This window comes from Carassius carassius, chromosome 14 (genome assembly GCF_963082965.1).
Source record: "Carassius carassius chromosome 14, fCarCar2.1, whole genome shotgun sequence".
Classification (NCBI taxonomy): domain Eukaryota; kingdom Metazoa; phylum Chordata; class Actinopteri; order Cypriniformes; family Cyprinidae; genus Carassius; species Carassius carassius.
In genome coordinates, this window is record NC_081768.1 from 15,035,322 (window position 1) to 15,060,916 (window position 25,595).

A 25,595-nucleotide genomic window follows, 5' to 3' on the forward strand; every position below is an offset into this window, starting at 1 on the left:
TTTATTCATATTGAATATTGTTATGCATCTGTTAGAATACCCTATAATTACAGCAATTTCTCTTATGAAGCTAGATTAATTTACATGTTTTTTAAATGTGTTGTACTAAATGTGTTTATACTTATGTTTTAGACAATGGACTTGTTCGTGAAGGAAAGATTGCAACAATAGAATTTCTGCCTGTTAATTTAAACATTTCAAAGTAACCCATTTAAATTAATGAGACATAAGATTTCAATTTTACTTAGACCTATGACTTCCAAAAATTATGAAAAAAGACAAATGAGGTGAAATAAGTGTATTGCCGTATTCCGTCCAACAAAGCTTACTTTCATTTACAGTGTACTTTTGTTCCCCCCTACAAGTCCAAATCAGTTATAGGGTAAAGGGTGGTAAAATTTACTCACATTAGCCGCAAATATTGCCACAAATTTTCTGGAGGGAGTGAAAACTGGTTTAGTCTGTCTCTTAGTGCAAATGATAGTAGATCCCCAGTTTTTTGTTTTTTAACTTGTGCTTTCTCTGTACTTTTGTCATTTAAAGGCCTTCGTGCAGAAATTGTCTTTAAAACCCTTCCTGCCATCTGCACCATACCACACAAATGGAAGAATGGTGTGCACATCATACACGGAAATGAAGTGGTCCTGCATTGACTTTCAACCTGTAAGTAAAAGCAAAACTTTAAATTACAGTGCCCTGTGTAGTCAATTCACCTTTATTTATTTTGTATAAGACACACGTTGTCCAATACAAATCGTTACAAGAAGATATTTTGAAAAAAAAAAATGATGACAGAATTTTAATTTTTGGGTGAATTATCAATTTAACCAATTTAAATTCGCTATAGCTTTAACTCATTTAAATTCACTCATTTGTAAAGTGAGTGTTTCAATGAAATATCATCACAATGCATGTTAACTGAACTTTTTAATTCTTTTAAGGTTGGCACTAATTAGTGCTGTACTTGAATCACGAGACAAGCCAGAATCCATATGTCCTGGTGCTTGGTGACAAGGAAAACTCCTACCAAGTTTTTATTATTTTAAATAAAAATGGCGATGGAACAGAAGACGATACTACAAGCAGTTGATCTGTGTTTCAAACTTTTCTTTGTATATGACATCTACTACCTAAAGCCCTCTGTTTTTGAAAGAAGTTTCTTCTGCTCATCAAGCTTGCATTTATTTGATCAAAAATACTGAAAAACCTATAATATTGTTATAACTATAATATTGTTAAATATTATTACAACTTAAAATGATAGTTTTCTATTTGAATATACTTTAAAAAAATAATTTATTCCTGTGGGTCAAAGCTGAATTTTCAGCATCATTACTCCAACCTTCAGTGTCACATGTAACATCCAGTCTATCACATGATCATTTAGAAATCATTCTAATATTCTGATTTATTATGAGTGTTGAAAACAGTTGGGGTAGGAGTGTTGGGGTGGTGATGGCGCAGTGGATAAGACAAATGCACTTGGTGTGAGAGACCCGGGTTCGAATCCACTGTGAGACACCAATGTGTCCCTGAGCAAGACACTTAACCCCTAGTTGCTCCAGAGGCGTGCGACCTCTGGCATATATAGCAATTGTAAGTCAGTTTGGATAAAAGCGTCAGCTAAATGTAATTGTTATAGTTGTTTGCATGTGCTTTCATACTCACCAGACTCAATGGCTTGCATAAGACATTCATAAGTGGTCTCAACCAATCTCTTGGTTCCCTCATCCACTTCACCCACAAAAAAGGTTTCATTCAAATCTCCATGGTAACCATTGTGGTAAACTGTTATGTCGACTGCAGAAAAAATGAATATGTAACATTTAGTGCAATCTACCTTAAGACTGAAGATTTATTTTCTGCATTTGTTACACAGAACTCTGTAAAAAACTACACAAACTGAGACAAAATGATAGGATTTTGTTTCCAGCTAATATTTGAACCAAAGTACCCTGCATTTAACAGAAATCCATTCTTTAACACTCTGTGCAAAGCACAAAAAAAACAAAAAAAGCTGCAGATTCCATCTGGTTCTGGATACTGCCTTCAGCGTAAGGTCTGTTCAGTGTCAATTTGACATCAGATGTAAATAGAAGCAGTTCTCTGTGCTGTAGCCTATGATATTTAAATTAAGGTGATCAATGACAAAACACGTAGCTAGGACTAAAGAGATCTACATGTCACTGGTCATTTGTTTCGTTTACTTATTCTGCTGTCTAATATATTTGATGAATAAAAGGTTAAAAAGAACTGCATTTATTCAAAATAAAAAATTACTGACCCCAAATTACTGACCAGTAGTGTATATTGTTATTACAAAATATTAATATTTTAAAAACATAGCTTCTTTTTTTTTTTTTTTTTTTACTTTTTATTCATCAAAGTATCCTAAAAAGTATCAAGTGTTCTGAAAAAATATTAAGCAGCAGAACTGTTTCCAACTTTGATAACGAATCATCATATTAGAATGATTTCTAAAGGATCATGTGATAATGATCCTAAAAATTCAGCTTTGCATCACAGAAAAAAATGATAATTTAAAGTATAATACATTTAAAAACAATTATTAAATTAAATTGTAATAATATATCACAATATTAAATTTTTTTCTGTATTTTTGATCAAATAAATGCAGGCTTGATGAGCAGAAGAAACTTCTTTCAAAAACATTAAAAATAGTAATGTTTCCAAACTTTTAGTCTGTACTGTATATATATATATATATATATATATATATATATATATATATATATATATATATATATAGGCTTACACACACCACACACACACACAAACAATTTTTTTTGAGAGCTTGAATAACTCAACCTCCACTGAACACTTAAAAAAAAGGACTCACCTTACTATTTGACAGTCCTGGCTCTCAGATGGAACCTGAAATTGAAACAGATTGTTATATAGCGTTGCTGGACAATTTCTCAGTTAATTTACTCAAACATGGAGCATACTGTTAGCAGAAATAAAAGCATCTTTTGGCAAAGTTTTTATAAAAAAAAAAAGAAAACATACAAAACAATATAATGTAATACATGTCTATCTCTGCAGTGCCCCTCTGTTTCTATCATTCAGGATGCACCTTAAAGCATTCTGTCTGCTTAATAAGGGGACTGGGCTGCTCAAAAGTTTGGAGACATTCATATTTTTTATATTTTTGAAATATGTCACTTACTCATCAAGCCAAATTTAAAATAATGATGTTCTATTTTAACATTATTTTTTTGCTTTGATCAAAACTCCGTGTTGGAAACAGTTGTGCTACTTTTTTTTTTGGGGGGGGGGGGGTGATACTTTTCTTTTTTGATTTATTGATGATAAAAAGTTATTTATTCAGCTTTGCCAACACGTAAACAAATTATATTTTAATTATATTTTTAAAAAAGTTTTCAGTTAAAATATATATTTTCTTTGTGAATATATTATAAAATGTAATTTATTTCTGTGATCAAAGCTGAATTTCATCATTACTCCAGTCTTCAGTGTCACATGATCTTCAGAAATCATTCTAATATGCTGATTTGCATATTTATGATTATTATCAATATTGAAAAACAGTTATGGTCGTTAATATATTCAAAAACCATGATATACAACCATTCAAATGTTTGATATGTGTGTTATTAAATAGAAATGACTGTTTTCATTCAGCATACAGACATTTAATTGATAGAAGTCAAAATAATAATGTTGCAAAAAATATATTTCAAATAAATTATGTTCTTTTGAACTTTCTGTTCATCAAAGAATCATAAAAATGTTTCCAGGAAATGTTAAGCAGCAAAAACTGCCTTTATTTTAAGAACCATTATTGTGGACTTCAGTGGGGTTCACTGGGTGGAAGGTCCAAATTACAGCTTCAAAGCATTCTACATGAAGAAGGGTCTTATCTAGCAAACGGATCGGCCATTTTCTTGAAAAAACGAACCTGAATGCACAGTTAGAAAAGACAAGCATTTAAGGTTAAAAAGTATGAAAATGTTATTTTATTATTATTTAGTTTTTTTTTTAGAAAATGACCAAATATTTCGCTCATTCTTTGGCTGGGATCGTGTAGAGCCCTTTGAAACTGCACTGAAGCTGTAATTTGGACCTTCCACCCAGTGAACCCCACTGAAGTCCACTATATAGAGAAAAACCCTGGAATGTTTTCCTCAAAAATAAGGACATTTTAACTCAGAAGGGAACTAATCATTTAAGAGTTAGCACTTAGCTCACTATAATTACCACACAGCAATCTTAAACAATAAAAATGAATAAAAGCAGTTAAAACGACTAAAGTTTAAATAAGTAATTTAAGTTAAAAAGATCATTAAATTACATATAATTACAGACCTCTGGACGTTTTCTTCATGTTAGCAAGTCCTCTGATAACATAGGGCTTAGTGTTCCAACAATACAGTCTAACACCGATCTAAGGATCAATAAAAACACTGTAAAAATCTGGATAACATTATAAGTGGACCTCAAATAACAGTACAATTAACAGTTAATTCTTAAAAAAAAAAAACTGAATCTGCTGGAAGGCTCTAGAAAATTATGTTCTAAGATTTAAAAGGGGTTATATGATGTGATTTCAGTTTTTCCTTTCTCTTTGTTTTACAAGCTCTTAAATAAGTTAAATCTCTTAAAGTTAGCTCTTATAGGTGCATAAAGAAGATCCGTAAAGTTGCAAAGACTAAAGTCTCAAATCCAAAGAGATATTCTTTATAAAAGTTAAGACTTATCCACGCCCCCCTAAAACGGCTCGTTCAAACACGCCCCACATCTCAAGATGCACAAGATGCTACAATACCTTAATGTGTAAAATCTGAAGCAAAGTAAAACATTTACTGTACATAATATTTAATAACGGTTGTATGTTTATGAAAGATAGAATATGATAAATATGATAGATATTATGATAAATAGATTTGGCCTGCAAAGCAAAGGTTTACAGCATTGCTAAAGAACAAACGGAAGGTTGCTGTCGCAATCATTCTGTTTCATTGTCATTTCCTTCATTTTTAATACACAAGTTGATCAATTATTTCATAAAATAGAACAGTTACTGAATATTTTTTATTGAAATGCAAACTAAATGAAATTATTAATATTCAAGCATTTAAATCTGTTGCTGCAACCTTAAAACTGTCTTACTGTCAAGTGACGTATATCATAGCTGTATGTTATATTTTGTATGCAAAAGTGCTGAAATTTATTAGTTTTTGCAATTTGCAAGTCATAAGATTTAACATTTTTAAAGAATATCTGCCTTTTTTAAGGATCTTTTGCAAGAAATAAAGATTTCAAATGAATTGATACTAATTATTATGTACATTACAGTTACAATCAAACAGACCTTTTCTTCTGTATTGTGATGTAAATACAAGTCTAACACACTGTAAGATAGAAAATATAGGATGAGGGGACAGGGTACGATTCATAAGTTGTAGATGTAGATAAATGCAAGCTTTCAGGGGATTTAAGTGGACTAAATGATCGGAGAAACCCAGGTGAATGATGATATTTTTGTTTTACTACAAAATGATTGTATTATTACAAAATAACACTAAATAACATACATTGATATATTTTTCACAATAACATCAATAACATGCATTTAGAAAAAAGATTTAAATTCACTTCAACTTTAAATTTGCAGTGTTTCGAAATTGCAAAAAAAAAACAAAAAAAAACATTTGGCCTCGAGGCCACAGCAGCACTACACAAGATTTTCAACAAGTCTATTATTAATGTGTATTTTTAGGCATACATGAAAGACTTCATGAACCTCAGAAAGTCCTTTTCACATCACAGTTTATCACTTTACTTTGTCTTGTTTCTTCACAGTGGCTGGACTGGTATGAGGGGCTTCAGAGAAAACAGACAAAGGGATTAAGATTTTTTTTTCTTTTGTTTTTTCTTTTAAACATTTTACATTTCACTAAGGGAAATGTGTTGTACAAAAGTGTCTTCGGCTCAAGTGCCGGGTCTTGGCATAGACAGCAGATCCAGGATCCCTCCAGGCTAAAATACTCTCACAATACACTGAATCAATTTCCTCTAGCTGAGTGGTACTCCCCCATACTTTAAGATTTGTAAGCTCATGAGAACTGCTTAACCAGGAAGGCTAAACTAATTAGACTCTATTTGAACCCATTAAACACAATAAGGTCAAAAAGACACACTGACAGGGCACCAGACCTATAACTATGCGGGAGAGGTTTTTTTTTTTTTTGGCTCTAAGCTCTGAATCATCAACACCAGCTGTGCTTCAACTTATAAACATCCCATTAAAGATAAGATAAAATTGAACAGCATCTACAGGAAAAAGAAAAGTAAAAAGCACAGGACTCCTGTTAGTTTAATAGAAATGGTCTGCACTTTGATAATATGATTCTATCAGAAACAATTACTCTGGTCTCATAACAGACTCAATAATCTACTGTTTGCTTGAGTTTTCTGTGGACGAAAAGGGCTTTTAGCCGAATGCTTTGAGTCTGTTGGAAGTGATAAGGGCTATCTAGTGAATGGAGCTGATAGATGTAGGACCTTTTCTAACAAAAGGGAGATGGATCTGAAACCAGATGATGTCACGACTAAGACACCATGATGATGAGGTTAACCTATCAGATGATGAGTTAACCTATCTGGCAACTTCTATTTAATGTTAAGAGTGCTGACAATGCAGTGCATTTGCCCTATTTCCAAACACAGCTGACCATTTTGTTAGTCCATTTTAATATACATAGCGGAAAAGTAAATCTGACCAACTTTTTCCAAAAGCTTTTTATTTTGCTGCAGATTACTAAACCTTTACGCTGCCTCAGAAGGTACCTTTATGTGCAAACAAACTTGATGCTAGAGGTCAGAGGAGAATGGGCCGACTGATTCAAGCTGATAGAAGAGCAACTTTGACTGAAATAACCACTCGTTACAACCGAGGTATGCAGCAAAGCATTTGTGAAGCCACAACCTTGAGGCGGATGGGCTACAATAGCAGAAGACCCCACCGGGTACCACTCATCTCCACTACAAATAGGAAAAAGAGGCTACAATTTGCACGAGCTCACCAAAATTGGACAGTTGAAGACTGGAAAAATGTTGCCTGGTCTGATGAGTCTCGATTTCTGTTGAGACATTCAGATGGTAGAGTCAGAATTTGGCGTAAACAGAATGAGAACATGGATCCATCATGCCTTGTTACCACTGTGCAGGCTGGTGGTGGTGGTGTAATGGTGTGGGGGATGTTTTCTTGGCACACTTTAGGCCCCTTAGTGTCAATTGGGCATTGTTTAAATGTCCCAATCGCAAAAGCGAAACTAAAAAGCAGGGATGGACTGGGAGTGAAAAATGGCCTTGGACTTTCTCCAAAATAGGCCCACCAAAACCATCAACTTTTAACCATTAAAAACATTAAATAATGGTACCATGTATTGTGTTTTTGGGGACATTACATTAGGATTTAATGGTTTTAACAACTTTTAACAATTATTTTTTAACAATTATTTTACATTTTTTATCTAAATCTCAAAATTGTCCTATGGTGTGACTGTCTCAAGGATGTTCAATAAATAACAACTTTTATAAATTAAAAAGAAAAGCATACAATTGTTAATAAATATGCATCTATTTTAGTAATTGGCCATCTTTTTTTTCATCCATATATTTCTAAAAGCATATGAACTTGATACATTATGTCACTGAAAACTTTGTCTTCCGGTGTGACAGGATATCCTGTTTTTAAACTCCATATACAACTTTAATTAGTTAAATGGCCATAATAATTTTTTACAAAAAAAGTGTTTTTTACTGCATATTTGTCAACTACCCAAATATATATTTCCTATCTATATCTTGAAAGATAAATGAGTAAAACAAATTGGTAAAACTTTACAATTAGGTGTCAGTGTAGAATGTGTACATTGGGATGGGATGCGGGTGGTTAGGTAAAAATGTAGGTACGGGGGTCCCTTTTGAAAATCTAAAACGCTAGGGCCGGCCCTGAATGCCCTATATTGTAGATTATAACCAATGGGAACCTAAATCCACATTTCTATGTACATTTACAGTATTTATCTGATCTGGACTGTCAAGTTGTAGTGCTGTAATATTCCAAATCCTGTAAAAAAGATTAAGGCAGGGTTAAATAACTGATCATTCAACCATTATAAAGAAAGAGGAAATTATATCGAAAGAAAGATGCTGTAGCAATGCAAATGCAAATACACACACAGACCCACCAGTGTGCCATCTAATTGTTTTTCTCTATCTTCACTCTCAGAGAGCAAAGGACTGGTTTGATGTAGACTGTGTGCTGACTACAATATTCTTCACCGTCTCTTCAGGTATATGGAAGTTCAGCTTGGAGAAAATGTTTCTGAAATGAGAACATTATGCACTTGTGTGTTGTTCAATTCTAGACAAACATAAAAGATGTTTATTTGGTAGGAAACTGCTGTCTATTTCCCCCACTGCTCTACATATGCTGTCTAGGTAGATTTTTCGACTCAGTCAGTGTTAAACAGTTCAGCTGGAGATCCCAGTGTTGTTGCTGAGGTGTAATGTCACATTCCTCCAATTCCCCGGGGAATGTATCAAGCGACACGGGGGGCTCAGATAAGCAGCGCAGTGTTTGCATTACTGTCTGCGTGGAGCACAAATAAATCTGCTTGCCTGTTCAGGGTGCTCCAGTTACTCGTGTGCATGTAGTTTTGCAGCTCCACCAGTTTAGGGAAGAAATGCTTCACTTACTCTAAATCACTAGGCAACGAAAATACAGGGCGCTGTAGAGGTCAAAGACGTTTGACGCGATTCAAATATATGGAAATAAACCACACAAATGGATTAAAAGAGAAATGTGAAAAACTTTATTATAGTTAACAAATGATACAAAAAAACCCCCCAAAAAACATTCTCATATTTAAAGAGTAAAATCAGACCAGCTGAGATCATTGCACGCTTTGAATTTAAATATTTGGTGGGCAAAGATTGTTTTGCCTTTGTCTGAGAGCAAAAACCACAAGGATCACAACCAAACAACAAAGAGGATGTAAAAAAAAAATTATAAATAAGGCAAATTACTAATGTATGGACAAATAATGCTTCAGAAAGGTCACATGGCTCAAGCTTTTTTTTACAGGTCCCCTCTTAAAATTTCAAAAAGTAAATAGGAAATTCTACACAAAATCATGAAAATCAAATTTCAATTACAAGATATAAAACTGCAAATACATAAAAGCTGCATAAACAAAAATTAATGTACCATAACACACTGAAAAAAAAAAGAAAAAAAAAAAGAGAACCTTTGATCCCCCACCTAGGCAGCAAATGTGATGTGGACTTTAAAAGGAGGAACTCTGTAGACTTTCATAGACACAATCTGAACGGACTGAAAACATTTGCAAATAACATTCTTTAAAGTATAAAATAAATAAACAGGAAAAGAAAGCCAAAATACAAAACAAACATACAAGGTCAAAAAAAAAAAAAAAAAAAAGCGATTCCTACAGTGCAAATCTTACATTCTGCTTTACCTTCTCCTTAACTTCATCTTGTTATTCAGAGCTATACCACAGAAAACAACAACAACAAACCTTGTTCAGCTTGTAAACTGCTGCCCATGTTTTGTTAACCAAGGTTCTTCTGAAGCTCCCAGTGATTTTGAGTAAATCATACTGTTACAGATCATCTGGTCTTAACAGGAGGCTTCAGTGCAACTTTCTGGATAACCTACAGTAAATGCAAAAGAGCTTTTAAAACACAGATATTTACTCACTAGACTGCCAAGCAGTTTGAATAAATTAGCATTAACAATTACATTTTTCTGATAATTGACAGCATATTTTATAGTTTATATGTGAACTGCTAAATGGAAAGCAATAAAACCATACAACACCTGAGGTGGACTGAATGCTGGCTGCAACCCAGTAGGCTTCACAGGAGGCACTGGAGGTGGTTTTGATTTTGTCCCCTATCAGTGCATACAAAGAATGGTTAATAGTATTGAATGGTATTTTCGTCAGATGGTGTGCTTTATGTTGACTAAATTATTCAAGTAAACAATTGCCTCTTACAGGTTTAGATGCGAGTGGTGGCAATGGTCTTGATGGAGGGAGTGGTTTAGTTGGTGGAAGTAGGGGCTTTGCCTGAAACTAAATTTAGACATGACATAAGAAATGACACAATGCTCTTTAGTCTCACCATATTTTCAAGTCACCTCTGTTTTATGTCACCTCTGTAATAAGCTTAGAGTCAATAAAAGTAACCAACATTAAAATGAAAATTTTACATAAAAGTGGGGTATGTATTTTTTCAAAAATGCTTTAGAGTCAGGCCGAGTACCAAAACAAACCAATCAGCAGTAAGGGGCGTGTCTACTCATGATGTGGAGTTCGGTCCACAGGAAGGACATTAGCTGAGCTGACTGATGACAGAAAGATAAAAATCAAGAGAGCGATCGGACGCCGAGGTTTCTTTGTTTATTCTCGATAGGTGAGTAACATTGGTTTTGCTTTGTTTCACAGAACTAATATATGCTGGCTTTTTCTTGAATACGCTCGTGTGTCATGTTCGCTTGTTTGTTCATCTGCAATCATATTGTCGTTCCCTTCACATTCATTTCCACACCCTATAAGCCTGGACCATCTAAACCTCCTCAACTGTCTGTTTCAAGTGTCAGCTCCTAAAGTTTGTCCGAAAAGTAAGATAATGTGTTTAATACAGCAGATTCTGCCTTAATCATTGCCTGGGTTGTGTACATGTGTGGGGCGAAGCTATTAAAATATGCCATGTTTGTTTTTCTGATTTTGAAATATCAACATGACTACCAGAAATCAGTTACCCCACCTTTAATTATACAGTATATTCTACAGTATAGTCTCATTAAAAAATTTGAGGTTGGTACATTTTGTAGAAATCTGTTGTACTCAACATAGGCTGCATTAATTTGATAAAATGCAGTAAAAACAGTTATATTGTGAAATATTACTACAAATTAAAACTGTTTCCAATTTAAATATATTTAAAAATCGTATTTATTCCTATGATGAAAAAGCTGAATTTTCCAATGCCAGTCTTAAATGATCCCTCAGAAATAAATCTGCTATGAATCAATAGAAATCAAGCACTAATGTTGATTAAGTGCTCAAGAAACATTTCTTATTATAATCGGTTTATTATCTGTAATATTTTGGTGGAAATCATGGTTTTTTAGGATTCTTTGATGAATAGAAAAATTTTAAAGATGTCTTTATGCTGTTTTTTTTTATCAATTCAATGCATCCTCGCTGATAAAAGTATTTATTTCTTTTTTAAAAATATCTTGATAATTTTGAATGCTAGTAGTGCATTTTAAGATACTCTGTGCCTCACCTGAACAGGATGAATGTTTATGGAAATACCAGGAGGTGGGCCGGAAGGCTTCACAATCTAATAGAATATGGAACACACATTTTTATTTTTGTTAAAACTGTTTTAGTTTTAAATAATAGTTTTAAATAAATTGCATGCATTTTTAAAGATAAACTACCTGTTCTGTCCTAGTTTGTGGTGCATTCTTTGGAGGCTGTGCATAGTGAGAAATAAGTGGTAGAAAGATTAAGTCTTTGATCCTAAAATTGACTTTTAATGCAAGCACAAATTGAACAGCCCTTTTCAAGGCTAAATGAATGACTTTACCATTGGTGCTGGTCTAAAGGCCGTAGCTGGAGAGTAAAGAGGTTTGCAGGCCATAGTGGTGGATGACTCAAGGAAAGTTGGTTGACTTATGCGTGATTGTGTGAATCTGGGGCTGTTCTTTGCACTTCCTGGTTGGAATGCCTGATTACACTGGCCTGAGGAAGTGTGGATGTCCTTCAAAGACCTTTTCGAATAGAATGCATTTAATTAATAGTACAGTGATTTAAATGACAACAGAAATGTATAGTTCATGATTATCAGCTGCATAACAGATCCTACCTTTTCTTTCTAAATTCTGTTATTTTGTTCCAGTGACACACAAGTGCTCCAATAATAATGATCAGTCCAAGAACAACTACAGATGCAGTCACACCAATTATCACAGATTCTTTTGTCACTGTTAAGGTAAAAATTTGACATGGCATAGCATTAGTTTTGTATGGTCAATGACTGAATTACGTGAAGTTATAAAGATATAGAAATGATGTGGTTTACTTTTTTGACGTTCCGAGAATTGAACATCACAATGGGGTGGTGCCCAGCCTGGATCACAGTGACACTTCCTCTCATGGTTACACACCTTTAAAATAGAAGTCAGTAATATGTTTACACATGTTTCTGCTTTTAAATGATCTGTCTCCAATGTAAATTTAAGATGGATAATAAAAAAAACTAGGATGAATAGTTTTAGCACATACAAGCAATGACTTTCACAATATCACAGAATTACAAATATTGCAGGCAACACTGTTTTTCTTAGAGAAAGAGAGAGAGAGAAAACAGAATATTTGTTATAAAAGTAATGGAAAATGGAAATGAAATATATATATATATATATTATTATTATTATTATTATATATATAAAAATCACACACCCCATGACTGTTGCATTTGTCAGAGCAGTCCTCACTGCCATATATACTGATGTCTTGGCAAAGGTTGTGGTAACACACCTGTTGGTTATTAAAAAAAAAAAAAAAATTCAAGATTTTATACACTTTGTACTTTTTTTTGTAAGGCAATATCCATTCATTATTTACTTGCCTTATTAATGTCACATTTGGTGCCTGCTGGAACCATTCCTAAGTCACCTGTGGGCGAGGAATCCACAGCTATGTAGCAGGTTTTTGAATTAATTGTTACTGCTGATATTCTATTGGTTATGGGGTAAGAATTCCCACCATAACAGTATATTTTCCCACACATCATGTGCCTGTAGGATTCAGAATACCATTGTGTCAACAATGTACAAAATATTATTTGTAGTCTTCAGCCATCAAAGAAAAGTTAAGTTACACTTACTCATCACTCTTGGAGGTTCTGTCAAATACATTATTACGAAAGCAGGTGTTAGAATCCACTTTAGCATCTAAACATGTACAAGATATTGATGTTAATATATATTTTTTATTTTCCTAAATTTCTTTATGAATCTTTATTTTACAAAAACACATTAATTTAACAAAAAAAGTTGTAAAGATTTTGTTAAAATCTTTGTAAAAAGGATAAAAGAGGACACAAAGCGGTTTCTGAGCAATGGCTCAGTAAGAATATTACCTGATCCCCACAGCATCTTGCAGTGCTCCTTATGTGTAGGACATTGTCCATTGTAACAGTAGCCTTGATTATAATTGCAAGGGAGTCCATTCATCTTATATTCATCTTCAGGACAGAAGGCTGACTCTCCTGTACAGTACTCGTCCAAATCACAGTCGTGAGCACTCTTTCTGCATATGCTATCGGAATGTTTCAGCTATACAAGGGAGGATTAACAAAACAGATTAAGGCAATAATCTACATTTACATGTATTTTCAGTCCAATATCAACTAGTTTGGTCTTCCTGTGGGACCTGGTAGGCAGCTTTGCCGATACCTGGCAATTGTGGCAGCACTCTCCATGCGCACAATGGGCACCTTGGGTTAGTCGACACGTGGTGGCATTGCAGCAGGGATTGTTGCATTCCTATAATTGAAATAAAAAATGGATAAAAAAAGAAAGAAAAAAAAAGTAAGATTTTTTATAGAAATTAATACTTTTATTCAGCAAGGACACACTCAATTTATCAAAAGTGAAGACTCAAAGACATAACGTTGTTCTTTTGAACCTTATATTCATCAAAGAACATTGAGGAAAAACAAGCAGCAAACCTATTTTCAAGATTGATAATAAGAAATGTTTCCCGAGCAGCAAATCAGCATATGAGAATGATTTCTGAAAGGTCATGTGACACTGAAGACTGGAGTAATAAATGCTGAAACTTCAGCTTTGCATCACAGGAATAAATTAGAATTTTAAATATAATCATGCATTTTAAATTGCATTCATTGTTATTTTAAATTTAAATATTTCATAATAAGTTATAATAACATTACAGAACATTATCGTTTTTGCTGTATTCTTCCTGACTGTATGTAGTCAAATACACAACTCTATTTTAGTCATACTTTAACTAAGAAGCCAAAGTTGCATCAACTTACATTATAAACAACTAATTTTATAAAATGTCACACCTCAACAGTTCCGCAGTCACATTCCTCGCCTTTTTCAACAAAAGCATTTCCACAAACTGGGCCTCCATATAATTCACCCTCATTTGGTACATCTAGTAGACAGCTGGTGTCATAGCTCTGCAAAAACTCCTTTAAGGACGATTGACTGCAAGTACTAAATAAATCAGGGTAAACATCCCTGTTGGAAAAGTATGTAAGAAATGTTATGGTCTGTGAAAAAACTGCAGAAACCAAATACAATAGTTGCCTTATTTCTTGTGCCATTGCATAAATGTATTCTAATCAAAAGTATTTTCAGTTAGCCTCACCCAATGGTGTCTGACATGACACAGCCCTTGTCAGAAGAGCATGCACAGTTTGAATCATCATGAGACATGCCAAGATTATGTCCCATTTCATGGGCAATGGTAGATGCCACTGCAATGGGATTTTTATTATGGTCCTTTGTAAAGAAAAAACACTAAATGTCATTATATACTTCACCACAACCAAAGCTTTTTCAAACATTAGAAAAGTTACATTTTTAATCTATTAATTTACATATATAAACATATGCTCATAAAAATACCTGATTCACAGCACCAGAGGATGGAGAGCACATAGCATGCATTGGGGCCAACCCAACTGTTGTTCCTTCAAAATCTACACCACTGATGAAAAAAGAGAACGTGAGGCATAAAAGTTTAATGTCTTAAAGCTTGTGGTTGGATGTATTTTAAAGGGAAGTGTGTAGTGTGAGTAAAAATGTGGCATTCACAGCACAGAAACTGATTAAGATGAGCAATCAGTGACTCACGTAACAAATTGGGCATTGTCATGCTTCTTCCTCTTGAGAAGGCTATCTTGACGCCATAGTAGAAATCGTTCCAGAGTAACTTTTGGTATATCGCTGACATCAATCAAGTTTCTATTAGACCAAATCTCAAGTCCAACCAACCTGACACGTATGTTTAAAGGCCGGTAAAGCTGAACGTGAACAACAACAAACAATTATATAAATAATATTTTAAAAATAATTTAGTCATCATGCATAACCTGTTAATTAATGAAAGATCAAAGTTGTCTGATACCTTGTCTACGTGATTTGCAACCAACATCATTCTTTCTTCAATCTTTTTAAAACTTCCAAACTTCTGGTACTGAAGGAAAATATGTAGATATATTTTAACAATATAAACACTACAAATCAGTACTCAAGATATTTTTTCCCATTAAACGAAATTCGTACCTCTGTATTATCAATGACCAAAACTGTCTCAACAATCCGCTGTCCTCCTACGGGGGCTTTGTTTTTCTGAAGAGCAGTTGAAATAAAATTATTGTCCTACAACTGTACATTGTAAACACATTATAAATAAGATATTGAGGTACAAATTAAACATGCTGCTTAATTATGAAATAAGGAGCGAGTACAGGATTATTTTCTATGTTGGAAACCAACACTAAATAATATATGGTTAAATATATGATGCTAAACACAGCATATTCCTCATATAATAAGCTTACATTACACAATATGATTACTTGCTTGAATACATGCCATTAATTTACTGCATAATTCTGCCATATGGACATTACTTTGATAAAAATTCATTGAAATTTAGAAACATTTATCTCATGTAAAGCTGTGCTGAAGTAATATGTATTACAAAAAGCACCATATGAACTAAACTGAATCATTAGAATATCATTACCATATTTTTGCCTTTATACAGCCCACTAGACTTTGGACCAAGGTCATAGACGGTGTCATTAATGTATCCAAAGACCCCTTGCTTGGTCCTTAAATGCTCTTGCTTATAAATTGCATGGTCACCATCCAAAGACTCTTCTAGGGGCTCAATCAAGTAAACTTGATTTTTGACCCTCAGAAACCCTCTAAATGATGAACAAGATACAATATTTTAGAGAGGGAGAAATGTAGAAAATATTTGTTGATATTAACTGTACACATTTAGAAGTTATTTAGATCACACTGTTTAAAACAACTTATTAAAGGCACAGTCCAAGAAATGCAACTCTGAAATATCTTTTTTACTGTACACAAAGTGGATTCAGGGTATATTTAACACATTTTGATACTAATTTGAATGCATTTAATATTCAATCACATCTATAGTTTACAAAATTGGCTTAAAATTGAAAATGTTCTTACTCCATGCCAGAGCAAAGTCCAACACTGACTGAAGATTCCTCAAAATTATGGACATGTCCCTGATAGTAGCAGTGATCCTAAAGTCAAAATCATAAACAGTTAAGCAGCAACATTCATATACTGTGTCAGACAGAAACAACCTACTATTTAAACATACAGTGCTGTCTGAAGACTCTGTCTCTGAAAGCCCATCTTTGGTATAATGTAAGAGGGTGTAATGTTTTCCTAAAAGCTCCCTGTTGAAAAAAAAGAAGGAAAGAAAGTTTAATTAGGCTGGGTATGAATACAAGTTCAGAGCATGAGTTGTTATAGCCTATATTTCTAAACAGCCATATTCTCACATATTTTTGTGCAAAGAAATTGTGAAGTTCCTCCCATCTACAGCCAAATCATATTCAAGATGTTCAGGATATATCTGAAAGGATGAAAGCAAGCATGCATGAGTAAAAGTCAAATCAAGCATCCCAAGAGATGTCAATATTATTTCAGTTTACAAAACTAGTCTGAAAAAAGCGGACCTTGAGAGCAGAGGCGCTCCTCCTCGCTCGCTCTTTCAGTGCCTGAGGTCGGAGTCGGATCACATCATAGCGCATCACATGAGGTAAAGCTGCCTCGAGATTCTCTAAAGCAACAGTGAATAAACAAATCATCAGTATGTGTTACGTGTAAATTAAAAACGCATCACGCACTGTGACATGATTCGCGCTGTAAAATAATCTTCATAAAGCTGCGCGCTCACCCCATGTATAAACAAAAGAAAGCAGTGATATAAATAATCCAGTGTATCGCATGGTTCACTGTCCTGTGGACTCGCTCCGGGACTCGTGGGCAGCTGTGGGATCTTGACTACTTGAAAGTTCAAGCTCCGCCTCGGTTATCCGGTAAATTAGCATGAAGAGACTACCTCCTCATCCGGTAACAGCAAACCGGTCACTAATGAGTCACGGGCCTGTAAATGTGTCAGTATTTTTTCATTGTGTAAATGTGGCACGACAATACTTTTTAATTATTTGTTTTGTTATTAACGATTTCTAGGCTACATTAGACCTATGTAGGCCACCAGACAGAATATAATTTAGAGCGCTAAGATTTTGCAGCTATCTTTTCAACTCTGTAACTAAATCAAATATTATTTCTGTTCAAATTAATACCTCATAGAATCCACTAATAGTCGGTTTAGATGGGGGAAGATGCGCCTCTAAGGAGAATGTGCTGTTATTTTTAAATGACCAAATTTAGCAAGTTTCACATGTACAGGATAATACATCAACCATGGTATTAAAGGAAATTATAAGTGGTTCACAGAACCAAAATATTCATAAATTCCCACTACCAATGTAAGATTGCAGCCTGTCTAGGGCAAGAAGCCTTTAGGCCTGGGGTGTCAAACTCGATTCCAGGAGAGCCGGAGCCCTGAAGAGTTTAGATTAAACCCTAATTAAACGCACCTGATACAACTAGAATCAAGTCCTTAAGGCTTATTTGAAAACTACATGGTATGTGTGTTTGAGCAAGTCTGGAACAAAACTCTGCAGGGCTCCGGCTCTCTAGGAATTAAGTTTGACACCTCTGATATAAATATTTAATTGCTTATATTTTAATTTAATTAAACTTTATTTAAAGTTTAAATAAATATTGAAAATGTCTAAAATAGACATCGTAGCTTTATTTTTGTTCTGCTTTGCCAACAGAAATTATGCAATTTCCTGGAAGATGTCATAAAGGACAAAAGATTACAGTTGGGAAAGAAAGTGTAATTGAGGACATAGGAAACACATGCACACGTAAAATAAACACCATTTAAAACAACATTCCAAATAAAATTTAGGCTTCTTAAAAACTTATTTTAATATTTTGACTAGAAAAAATAATTTTAAAACACTTGGATTAGTTATTAATATATTGCCAATTACATGAAACAGTAGTAATAAAACAATTTTTAAAAATGTGATTGTCGTTTAAGGGAACTAACTGATATAATTTAAAATTGTTATTTTTTTGTCAGTTTAGCCAATATATTGAGATGTTAATTATTAATATTATTATGTGATACTAAGGACAAAAGGTTTGGAAAATGGATGAACAGCAAAACTGGAATGACTGTGCTGACATCCTGTGGATATATTCTGCAGGTGCAATTTTGACAGTTTTTCTCTAGTTCCTTTTGGTACTGCAGGCACTGCTTTTAAGACTCATATGTAAAACTATAAAACATAAACCTTGTTTTAATTATTATATTGAACTTTGTTTCGTATCAAAATAAAATGACAAGACAGCTTCTCAAGCAATCGTACACCCTGCGTGCACTCAAGTGGCTTTTAGTTTGAGGACTTTTATTTTGACACGGAATCGCAAGGCGGTTGTAGGCTACATGTAGTATGTTGATACAATGCTACAGCTTGAATATAATGATGCAACCTGAATTAATTGAACTGTTGGGGTCTGCAACACCCAAAATTCTTGCGGAAAAGATTCCGGTGATTGAAAATAGGCAATCGGAGTGGCATGGTTTGCAACAAAAAGAAAGTGGGAATGAAAATGCTGCTTCTCCTTTTAGCTTCAGACCTCAACGACTTCGACTTGCTGCAGAAGATGAATTTTTTGAGGTTTGTAGATTGATAGTTATTTTTATTGCACTTCAGAAAAGCTCCTTCCCTTTGCTAGTATAGCAACAATTGCCTGTTTATCTCTCAGTTTGTGTGTTACTTAAGAGTGACGAAGTTAGTAGAGAGTAGGCTACATGACTGTAATGACGTAATGATGGGGTATTTAGCAAAATCCTGATTTCTTAATGTGTAATTCAACAGGATGGCGACATTCACAGGCACATGTACCTACAGGATGTCGTGACGGCTATTGCAGATGATGAACATGCTCCGACGTGAGTAGCGTGGTTTCACCATTAATATTGCTTTGTAATTAAGCAAATATGAATTAACAAATGATTAATAATCAAATGAATTGATAGATGCAATTGAGATCATTAGTATTCATCTTATTGGTTAAAGCTTTTAAAACTAAATTGCTAATTACCATGTTTATGGAGAATATCAGTCGATGTCGCTATATTAATGGTCAACGGGCTGTTTCTTTCTTTCTTTGTGGCTGTCATTATGTAATTTGAGATTTTAGATTTTAGTATTATTATTGAGTAATGTCATGCCACCATATCAGATGAGGTCAAGTTCTGGGAATCTCCACCATAAGTTTACTGATGACTTCACTTGGATGAGTGCTAGAACATTTTGAGCAACTGACTTCCTCTTGAATTGATACAATGTGCCACTGATATTTCAACCCTCTTCCCAGTATCTCTGAGTTCAGGTGTCACATCGCGGGATGCAGGCAGTTATTTGACACTTTGGAAGGGTATGAACACCACTACAATTCATTACATCGAAATGTGTGTTCCAACTGCAAGCGCTCATTTCCATCAAACCAACTGCTGGAGGTGCACATCCTGGAGTGGCATGACTCTCTCTTCCAGGTCATGGCAGAGAAACAATGCATGGTAATATCATTTGTAACATCAGATGTTATAGGAGTGTAGGGAGTGATGCATATTGTTGTATGAAGTTGTGGGGTCACGTTAAGTGGTATTTGTAGGATTATATGCTTACTAGGTTTAGGCTAATGATACACAGGGCAACTTTTTGAGCAATGTTGCTTGGGCACTTTCCCACTGAGAATGGGTAACATATTTCTATCTGGATACATTAGATTGGTTGTGGGCCCTGTGTCTCCCCTTGTTGCACACTGATGGCAACATTAATCAAAAAGTTGCCCTGTGTATCATCAGCCTTAATTTTATTTACTACATTTTAAATAAGTTAATAAGGATTTAAGTGTCATTGCAGGCAGCCTTCCATTAATTATTTATTTAAGAACAGCGGCTGCAAAAAAAAGTTGTTTTTAGCAGTTTGTTTTTGTATTGCATACTCACAGCACATATACTTTTGATGTTTTATATCTATATATATGTTTTATATCTTTTATATATATATATGCACTGGAAATACTACATAAAATCATTTAAAAATATATATTCATAACTATTTTATACATTTGGAAAGTAGATATACATCAAACTCAAATATCTTTTATGTAGCGAAATGCTGCCACCTACTGGTTTCAATAGCGAGTTGCTTTAATTCATTGCGTGTTTCAGTAGTTTGAAACTGATTTTAATGGGACAAAAATACCAGTTGTGAAAGAATATGAGCACACGTTTCCTCCATGTTTAAACCAGCAAATATATTTCATTTTTGCAATTTTTTATGAAAACATTTTATTTTTGCTGATTGTGTGATGTTAATATCGATTTTCAGTATGAATGCTTGGTTGAGGGATGTGGACTGAAATTCAAAACAAGCAAAGAGAGGAAAGATCATCTTATCAGAACACATAGCTATCCAGCAGACTTCAGATTTGACAAAGCAAAGAAGAGCGGAAGGTTTGGTGTTAATACTAATGTAAATTATGGGCCATTTTAGATTATAGGAATTTAAATTTTGCTCTCATATCCAGTCATTTCATATTTTACCCTAAATGGCCTAATATAATTAGCTACTTTTATCACTCTAGAATTTTTTTTTATCATAATCTCATGCTAATCAACAGAATGCGAGAAAGAAAGACACAACAGAAGAAGGCTGCAAATATGGAGGTTTCTGAAACAGCAACTGTTCACCAAGAAAGCGAGTCGATGGACTTCTCCTTGACCCCGGACCCAGAAAGCGTGAAGACTGTAGAAACAGAACCAGTGCAGACAGCTAATCTAAAGCCAACATATTCATACAAGTGGGTGAATTTATGGTCATGGATTCATATAAATGATTAAGTTTCATTACCCTGTTGACTCAGTGATCAGAACTATTTGTGTTGATTATCATCTTTCCTCCAGAGTTCCATCATCCATTTGCTTCGGTCAAGGCTCAGTCAGAGGCTTCAGAGGAAGAAGAAAGAAGTAGGCCAACGTTTTTATTAAATGCAAACAATTTACCACGTTTGCTTGGTAAAGAATTTGTTTGTCCAGAGCAGTATTTTTGTAATAAAACTTGTCAAAGTAGTCTTTAAAAAGATGTCTTGTCTCTTTTTATGGTTGAGATTAGTAATCAGATGCAAAACTTTGGCAGTCGGTTGTGGCAAGGAGTTTGAAAGTCTAATGTCGAGGAAAATGTCTTTAAATATGTTCAAAAATATTCAACTTTATAAATGCTTTTAACGAATGGCACAAACACGTCGCTAGATTTTTCAGACTCAATGAATAAAAAGCGTGTAATGATGGCGAGTGAAACTCGCGCAAAAACTACTAATAAAAACTCAAGACGCGTTGCAACTGTGTTCTCCACTCGGTTTGAAGGGGATTTGGATTTTGTAACACTATAAATAACATGAAGGTTATCTAAAGGGCTCGTATCTGCATGTAGTCTACTTAAGATTTTTTATTTCTTTTTTGGTCGTGAAGTTAAACGTAAAAACGTGTGATCTTTTAATTTATATGCTTTATTTTGCTTGTTATTGGAATATGTTTCTTTTTTCTGTGTATTATTAATAGAATCTTCATGTCATTGAAATTATTATTAGCCTATTATTATTGTCCGTTTAGCCTGATTGTTAGCCTAAATTAAACGTTTGTTGTCAGTATCCGAAACAATTTAATACATGAAGCAACAGTTAAGATACAAATTTCAAAAGCGAGCTGCGTAGCGCATCGATTAGACTTTTGATTTAGGTTTATGTATGACAAAACAAAAAACAAAACAAAAAAAATCATCTAGCGGAGTACTGAAATAAAAGTTTGTTTTTAAACGTATAAATAATAACATTGTACACATCAGTCTCTGTGAGATTATTTTTTAATGCAAAAGATTTTTTCTAATTTGTGTATATACATATAAAATATACAATAATTTACAGAAGATAAATGTAAACAGTGTATAAATATCAGCAATTCTATTTGTAATTTATTCAAATGGGGAATGCAAAATCTGTGATATATACGTGTATTTACAATGATAAAAATCTAGACATTAATTTTACAACCTAGCAAACTAGCATACATGTAGTCTACTGAAGGGATTATGGCTAAACAAGCGAAAAATCAATCAACAGGCCAAAAGTCCTCTGTATCCAACGTTTGGGAGGTGAAGTTTAGTAAAAAAAAAAATATGGTAGCCTATATAGGACGATGCTGGTTGTCTCTGCATCTAGTTCCTCTTCAATAGAGTCCAACAGAATAACAAGCCACGTATTTCAAACTAAGACTGGGTAACCTGTCCAATTAATGCAGAAAGGAAAGAAAAGACGTTTGGGCCTATTGGCAGTGTTTTCGCAAATTGTAGCTAACTGGGTACAATCTTTGTAATAGGCTATGCTAGAAAATATTTGGTTTGCGTGAAAATACACGTATTCATTTTAAAAAGGCTCACATTTACCATCTATGTAGGCCCGAATTTTGCAGCCTATAGCCAAGTAATGGAAAGTAGCAATCTCATAAAACATAGTTGAACTGCAATTTTTTTTATTTTTACTTTATGATTCTGCTGTCAGTCGCAACAAGCTCTTTAAGTTAGAAAAATCTTAGTAATAATTATAAGGTAATTTCTGTAAGAGCTTTGTTGGAACTGGTACAGACCATGTATACATTTCAGAGCACACTACGTGTTTTCTAGCGCATCTCTCATTAACAAGTGATGCTGATCTAGACACTTGCCAAATCGGCGGTGCCCTCAGTAGAAATGATCTCTTTCAAATTATTTTCTCTGAGACTAAGACAATTAGCCACATAGCGTGTTGTGTATGCTTATAATACAGGATAAAGTATTCAGGAAAGATTCATTGCACTTTTAAAGCCAATTCGTGGACTCGATACTTTTGGAATAAACTGTGTAGATCACAAGAGTAATATATTTTAAATTGCTGTAGAGTTCTCTAAACAAAACATATTTTGCTCGTATTTCACTCGTCTTCTGACTGGCAGAACCGCTCGTGCTACAGACGGTGAACTGAAGGACGTGCTCACAAAGTTAAGACAAATAATACATTCCGTAGGTCACTGGCCCACCAAAAAGTCCTGGGACTGGTAAGGCAGGTCTAGGAAAGGAACTGGACGGTCCGTAGAGGGGTGGAGAACCAACGTGTGTTCCGAGGGGGAACGGAAAGGCGAACGCAGGTAATAATGGCTTGGTTGCAAGTTTGAGTTTCTCTAGTTCGGCCTCTTGTAGTCTTTTTGCCTTTGCTCGCCTGTTTTGAAACCAGATTTTAACTTGAGTCTCTGTGAGGTTGAGTGAATTGGAAAATTCCGCTCTCTCTGCAATAGAAAGATACTGTTTTTGACGAAATTTTCTCTCCAAAGCGAGCAGCTGTGAGGTGGTGAACGGGGTCCGCGGTTTTCGGTTGTTCTTATGCTTTCTGAGGGTGCACGGAGGTGGACTTGTGTGCCCTGCGAACAAATAACAAAACATTGAACTGATTAGTTTGACAAATTATATTACAGTTTATATTATTATATGTATTTTATTACATTACTGTAAATTACATTACAGTGATGTTACTTTAGGCTACATTAAATTACATTGCCATTGCCTTACTTTTTTCTGCCGAAGCCACACGTTTATTTTCAGCATTATGAAGAGCATAATTATGCATTAGCCTATCAGGTTAATCTTAAAAGTTCTACATACAGATACGGAAATATAGCCTGTTTTTTTGTCATTCAAATCGATCCACTAAACTGTCTTAAACTTTTTTTGCAACTTTGCAGACGTAGCTGGTCAGCTATTCTACTGTTGGATGACATCAGGCTCTTCCTCTCCACGCCTCACATTCTTTTAATTTTTATACAAAAGTCTAATTTTAAATCTAAACGAGCTTGATTAAATATAATATACATATTGCTCGATTTTATTTTTATCAGTGCGTTTTACTATAGCCTAGCCTATGTAAAGCATGCATGTTTAGGCTATAATATTATTGACAGGCTTCCCTGCTGAGCCACTCACTTGGTGGAGAAGTGTACGAGGGAGTCTGAAACCAGCCGGACTGTCCCTTGTCATTTAGTTCTTCCATATCTCCTCTCTTGCAGTCGGATAGGTTGGAGACGCTCTCCACTGGGATCTTTCTATCTGCGTAAAGAGCAATGGGCGAGAGCCTCAGCCGCTCATCTCCACCGGAGGTCGGAGATATAATACCAGATTCAGATGACGTGTATAAAGTCCGCGTGCTTGTTCTGTCTGATATTAAAGATTCCACACTGAACGGAAGACTCAGCGCCTTGCCTTTACATCCTTTGACAGCCGCTTTATCGTTGCTTTGTGCCTCCTCTTTGTCTGCGCTTTTGCCTTCCTGTAGTTTTCCTTCTTGGGAGAGTGGCCCTTGAAAAGAATTCATCATGGATGATAAAGGGGCCATACAATAAGAATATGAGTCGTCCTGAATTGTACTCGTTCACCAGTGCCTCTCCCTTCTGCCGCCGCGCGTTTGCGACGCTTGCCTCACTCTTCAGAGCGCACTCGCAGCTATAAACTTCCAAAAGTTCTCTTTTTTCCCTGCCGCCCTCCAATCGGCTGGACATTTCATCCACATGACTTTCCGCGTGCTCGTCCTGATTGGTCAAACCAGTTTCTTTGAGACGTCACAATGATTTTGAAAGAAATTTTGCATGGTTAATCATACTTGTCTTGCCGAGGTGGTTTATTGATTGCTCTGGGGGCTCCAGTCTTGGAGGCAAGGAGCCATTTGAGAAGTTTTGTTGCAATTAACCAGAGGGGATGTCTGTATAGCGGGCCTCCGTACTCATTAACTGAACTCTTATTGGAAACATACAGCGAAACAAACCACTTCCTCGTCCACGATTTCTGAGAGTTTTCTTTATAAAAGCGCTGTATAGTGGAGATAGTGGAAAACTGTTTTATAACGCATGTGGGACAGAATTTTAAGGGGTTTTATTGAATGTGTAGAAAATTAAGGCCTGTGATATAGGCTACTAGTTTTTTTTTTGACTCCGAGATAAAAAAAAAAATTATTTACTTTTTTGAAATTTAAATTTTAAATCGCATAGTCTGTTTCACCTGAAAAACAAAAACCAGTGTTTAATGGAAAAAAACAGTCTCAGCTTTTTCCATAAAACTGTGACGGGACAAAATGATGTGACTGAACTGACTATGATTTTGTCACGCTGCATTACAACAATTTAAAGCTTGTCTTGGCCCTTTAAGGCTGCAGAAAGCCTCTATTGAGGCGCAACTGGCAA

General features: G+C 34.7%; 3 protein-coding genes across 3 annotated transcripts; 1 reads left to right on the forward strand and 2 right to left on the reverse strand.

Annotated features, from left to right (window-relative positions):
* Positions 1-8,906: 8,906 nt before the first annotated feature.
* Positions 8,907-17,664, reverse strand: LOC132157107 (disintegrin and metalloproteinase domain-containing protein 8-like). Its single transcript, XM_059566291.1, has 26 exons — positions 17,494-17,664; positions 17,082-17,291; positions 16,861-16,964; positions 16,684-16,757; positions 16,500-16,578; positions 16,343-16,419; positions 15,882-16,065; positions 15,416-15,481; positions 15,258-15,326; positions 14,984-15,153; positions 14,756-14,837; positions 14,496-14,629; positions 14,188-14,365; positions 13,550-13,639; positions 13,234-13,429; positions 12,979-13,045; positions 12,721-12,889; positions 12,552-12,629; positions 12,172-12,256; positions 11,956-12,073; positions 11,677-11,860; positions 11,528-11,563; positions 11,371-11,427; positions 10,074-10,151; positions 9,896-9,970; positions 8,907-9,729 (listed from the first exon to the last, which is right to left on the reverse strand). The coding sequence occupies exons 2-26, from the start codon at positions 17,131-17,133 to the stop codon at positions 9,685-9,687; spliced, it is 2,547 nt and encodes an 848-aa protein (XP_059422274.1). The 5' UTR covers positions 17,134-17,291; positions 17,494-17,664; the 3' UTR covers positions 8,907-9,684.
* Positions 17,665-18,671: 1,007 nt separating this feature from the next.
* znf511 (zinc finger protein 511) lies at positions 18,672-21,421 on the forward strand. The gene is made up of 6 exons (XM_059565524.1): positions 18,672-18,948; positions 19,150-19,223; positions 19,652-19,853; positions 20,671-20,795; positions 20,963-21,142; positions 21,246-21,421. Exons 1-6 carry the CDS (start codon positions 18,721-18,723, stop codon positions 21,310-21,312), a joined length of 876 nt encoding a protein of 291 aa, XP_059421507.1. The 5' UTR covers positions 18,672-18,720; the 3' UTR covers positions 21,313-21,421.
* Positions 21,422-22,893: 1,472 nt separating this feature from the next.
* On the reverse strand, positions 22,894-24,865 carry msx3 (muscle segment homeobox 3). The gene is made up of 2 exons (XM_059565525.1): positions 24,346-24,865; positions 22,894-23,786 (listed from the first exon to the last, which is right to left on the reverse strand). Exons 1-2 carry the CDS (start codon positions 24,752-24,754, stop codon positions 23,371-23,373), a joined length of 825 nt encoding a protein of 274 aa, XP_059421508.1. The 5' UTR covers positions 24,755-24,865; the 3' UTR covers positions 22,894-23,370.
* Positions 24,866-25,595: the final 730 nt, after the last annotated feature.

Coding starts and splice junctions, on each gene's coding strand:
- znf511 (XM_059565524.1), top strand. CDS start 18,721: ATGTTGATACAATGCTACAGCTTGAATATAATGATGCAACCTGAATTA. Junction 18,949..19,149: donor CAGAAGATGAATTTTTTGAG/GTTTGTAGATTG, acceptor GTAATTCAACAG/GATGGCGACATTCACAGGCA. Junction 20,796..20,962: donor AAAGCAAAGAAGAGCGGAAG/GTTTGGTGTTAA, acceptor GCTAATCAACAG/AATGCGAGAAAGAAAGACAC.
- LOC132157107 (XM_059566291.1), bottom strand. CDS start 17,133: ATGCGATACACTGGATTATTTATATCACTGCTTTCTTTTGTTTATACA. Junction 16,420..16,499: donor CAGAGTCTTCAGACAGCACT/GTATGTTTAAAT, acceptor TTTTGACTTTAG/GATCACTGCTACTATCAGGG. Junction 13,046..13,233: donor CAAGATGCTGTGGGGATCAG/GTAATATTCTTA, acceptor GTACATGTTTAG/ATGCTAAAGTGGATTCTAAC.
- msx3 (XM_059565525.1), bottom strand. CDS start 24,754: ATGGCCCCTTTATCATCCATGATGAATTCTTTTCAAGGGCCACTCTCC. Junction 23,787..24,345: donor CTCGTACACTTCTCCACCAA/GTGAGTGGCTCA, acceptor ATTTGTTCGCAG/GGCACACAAGTCCACCTCCG.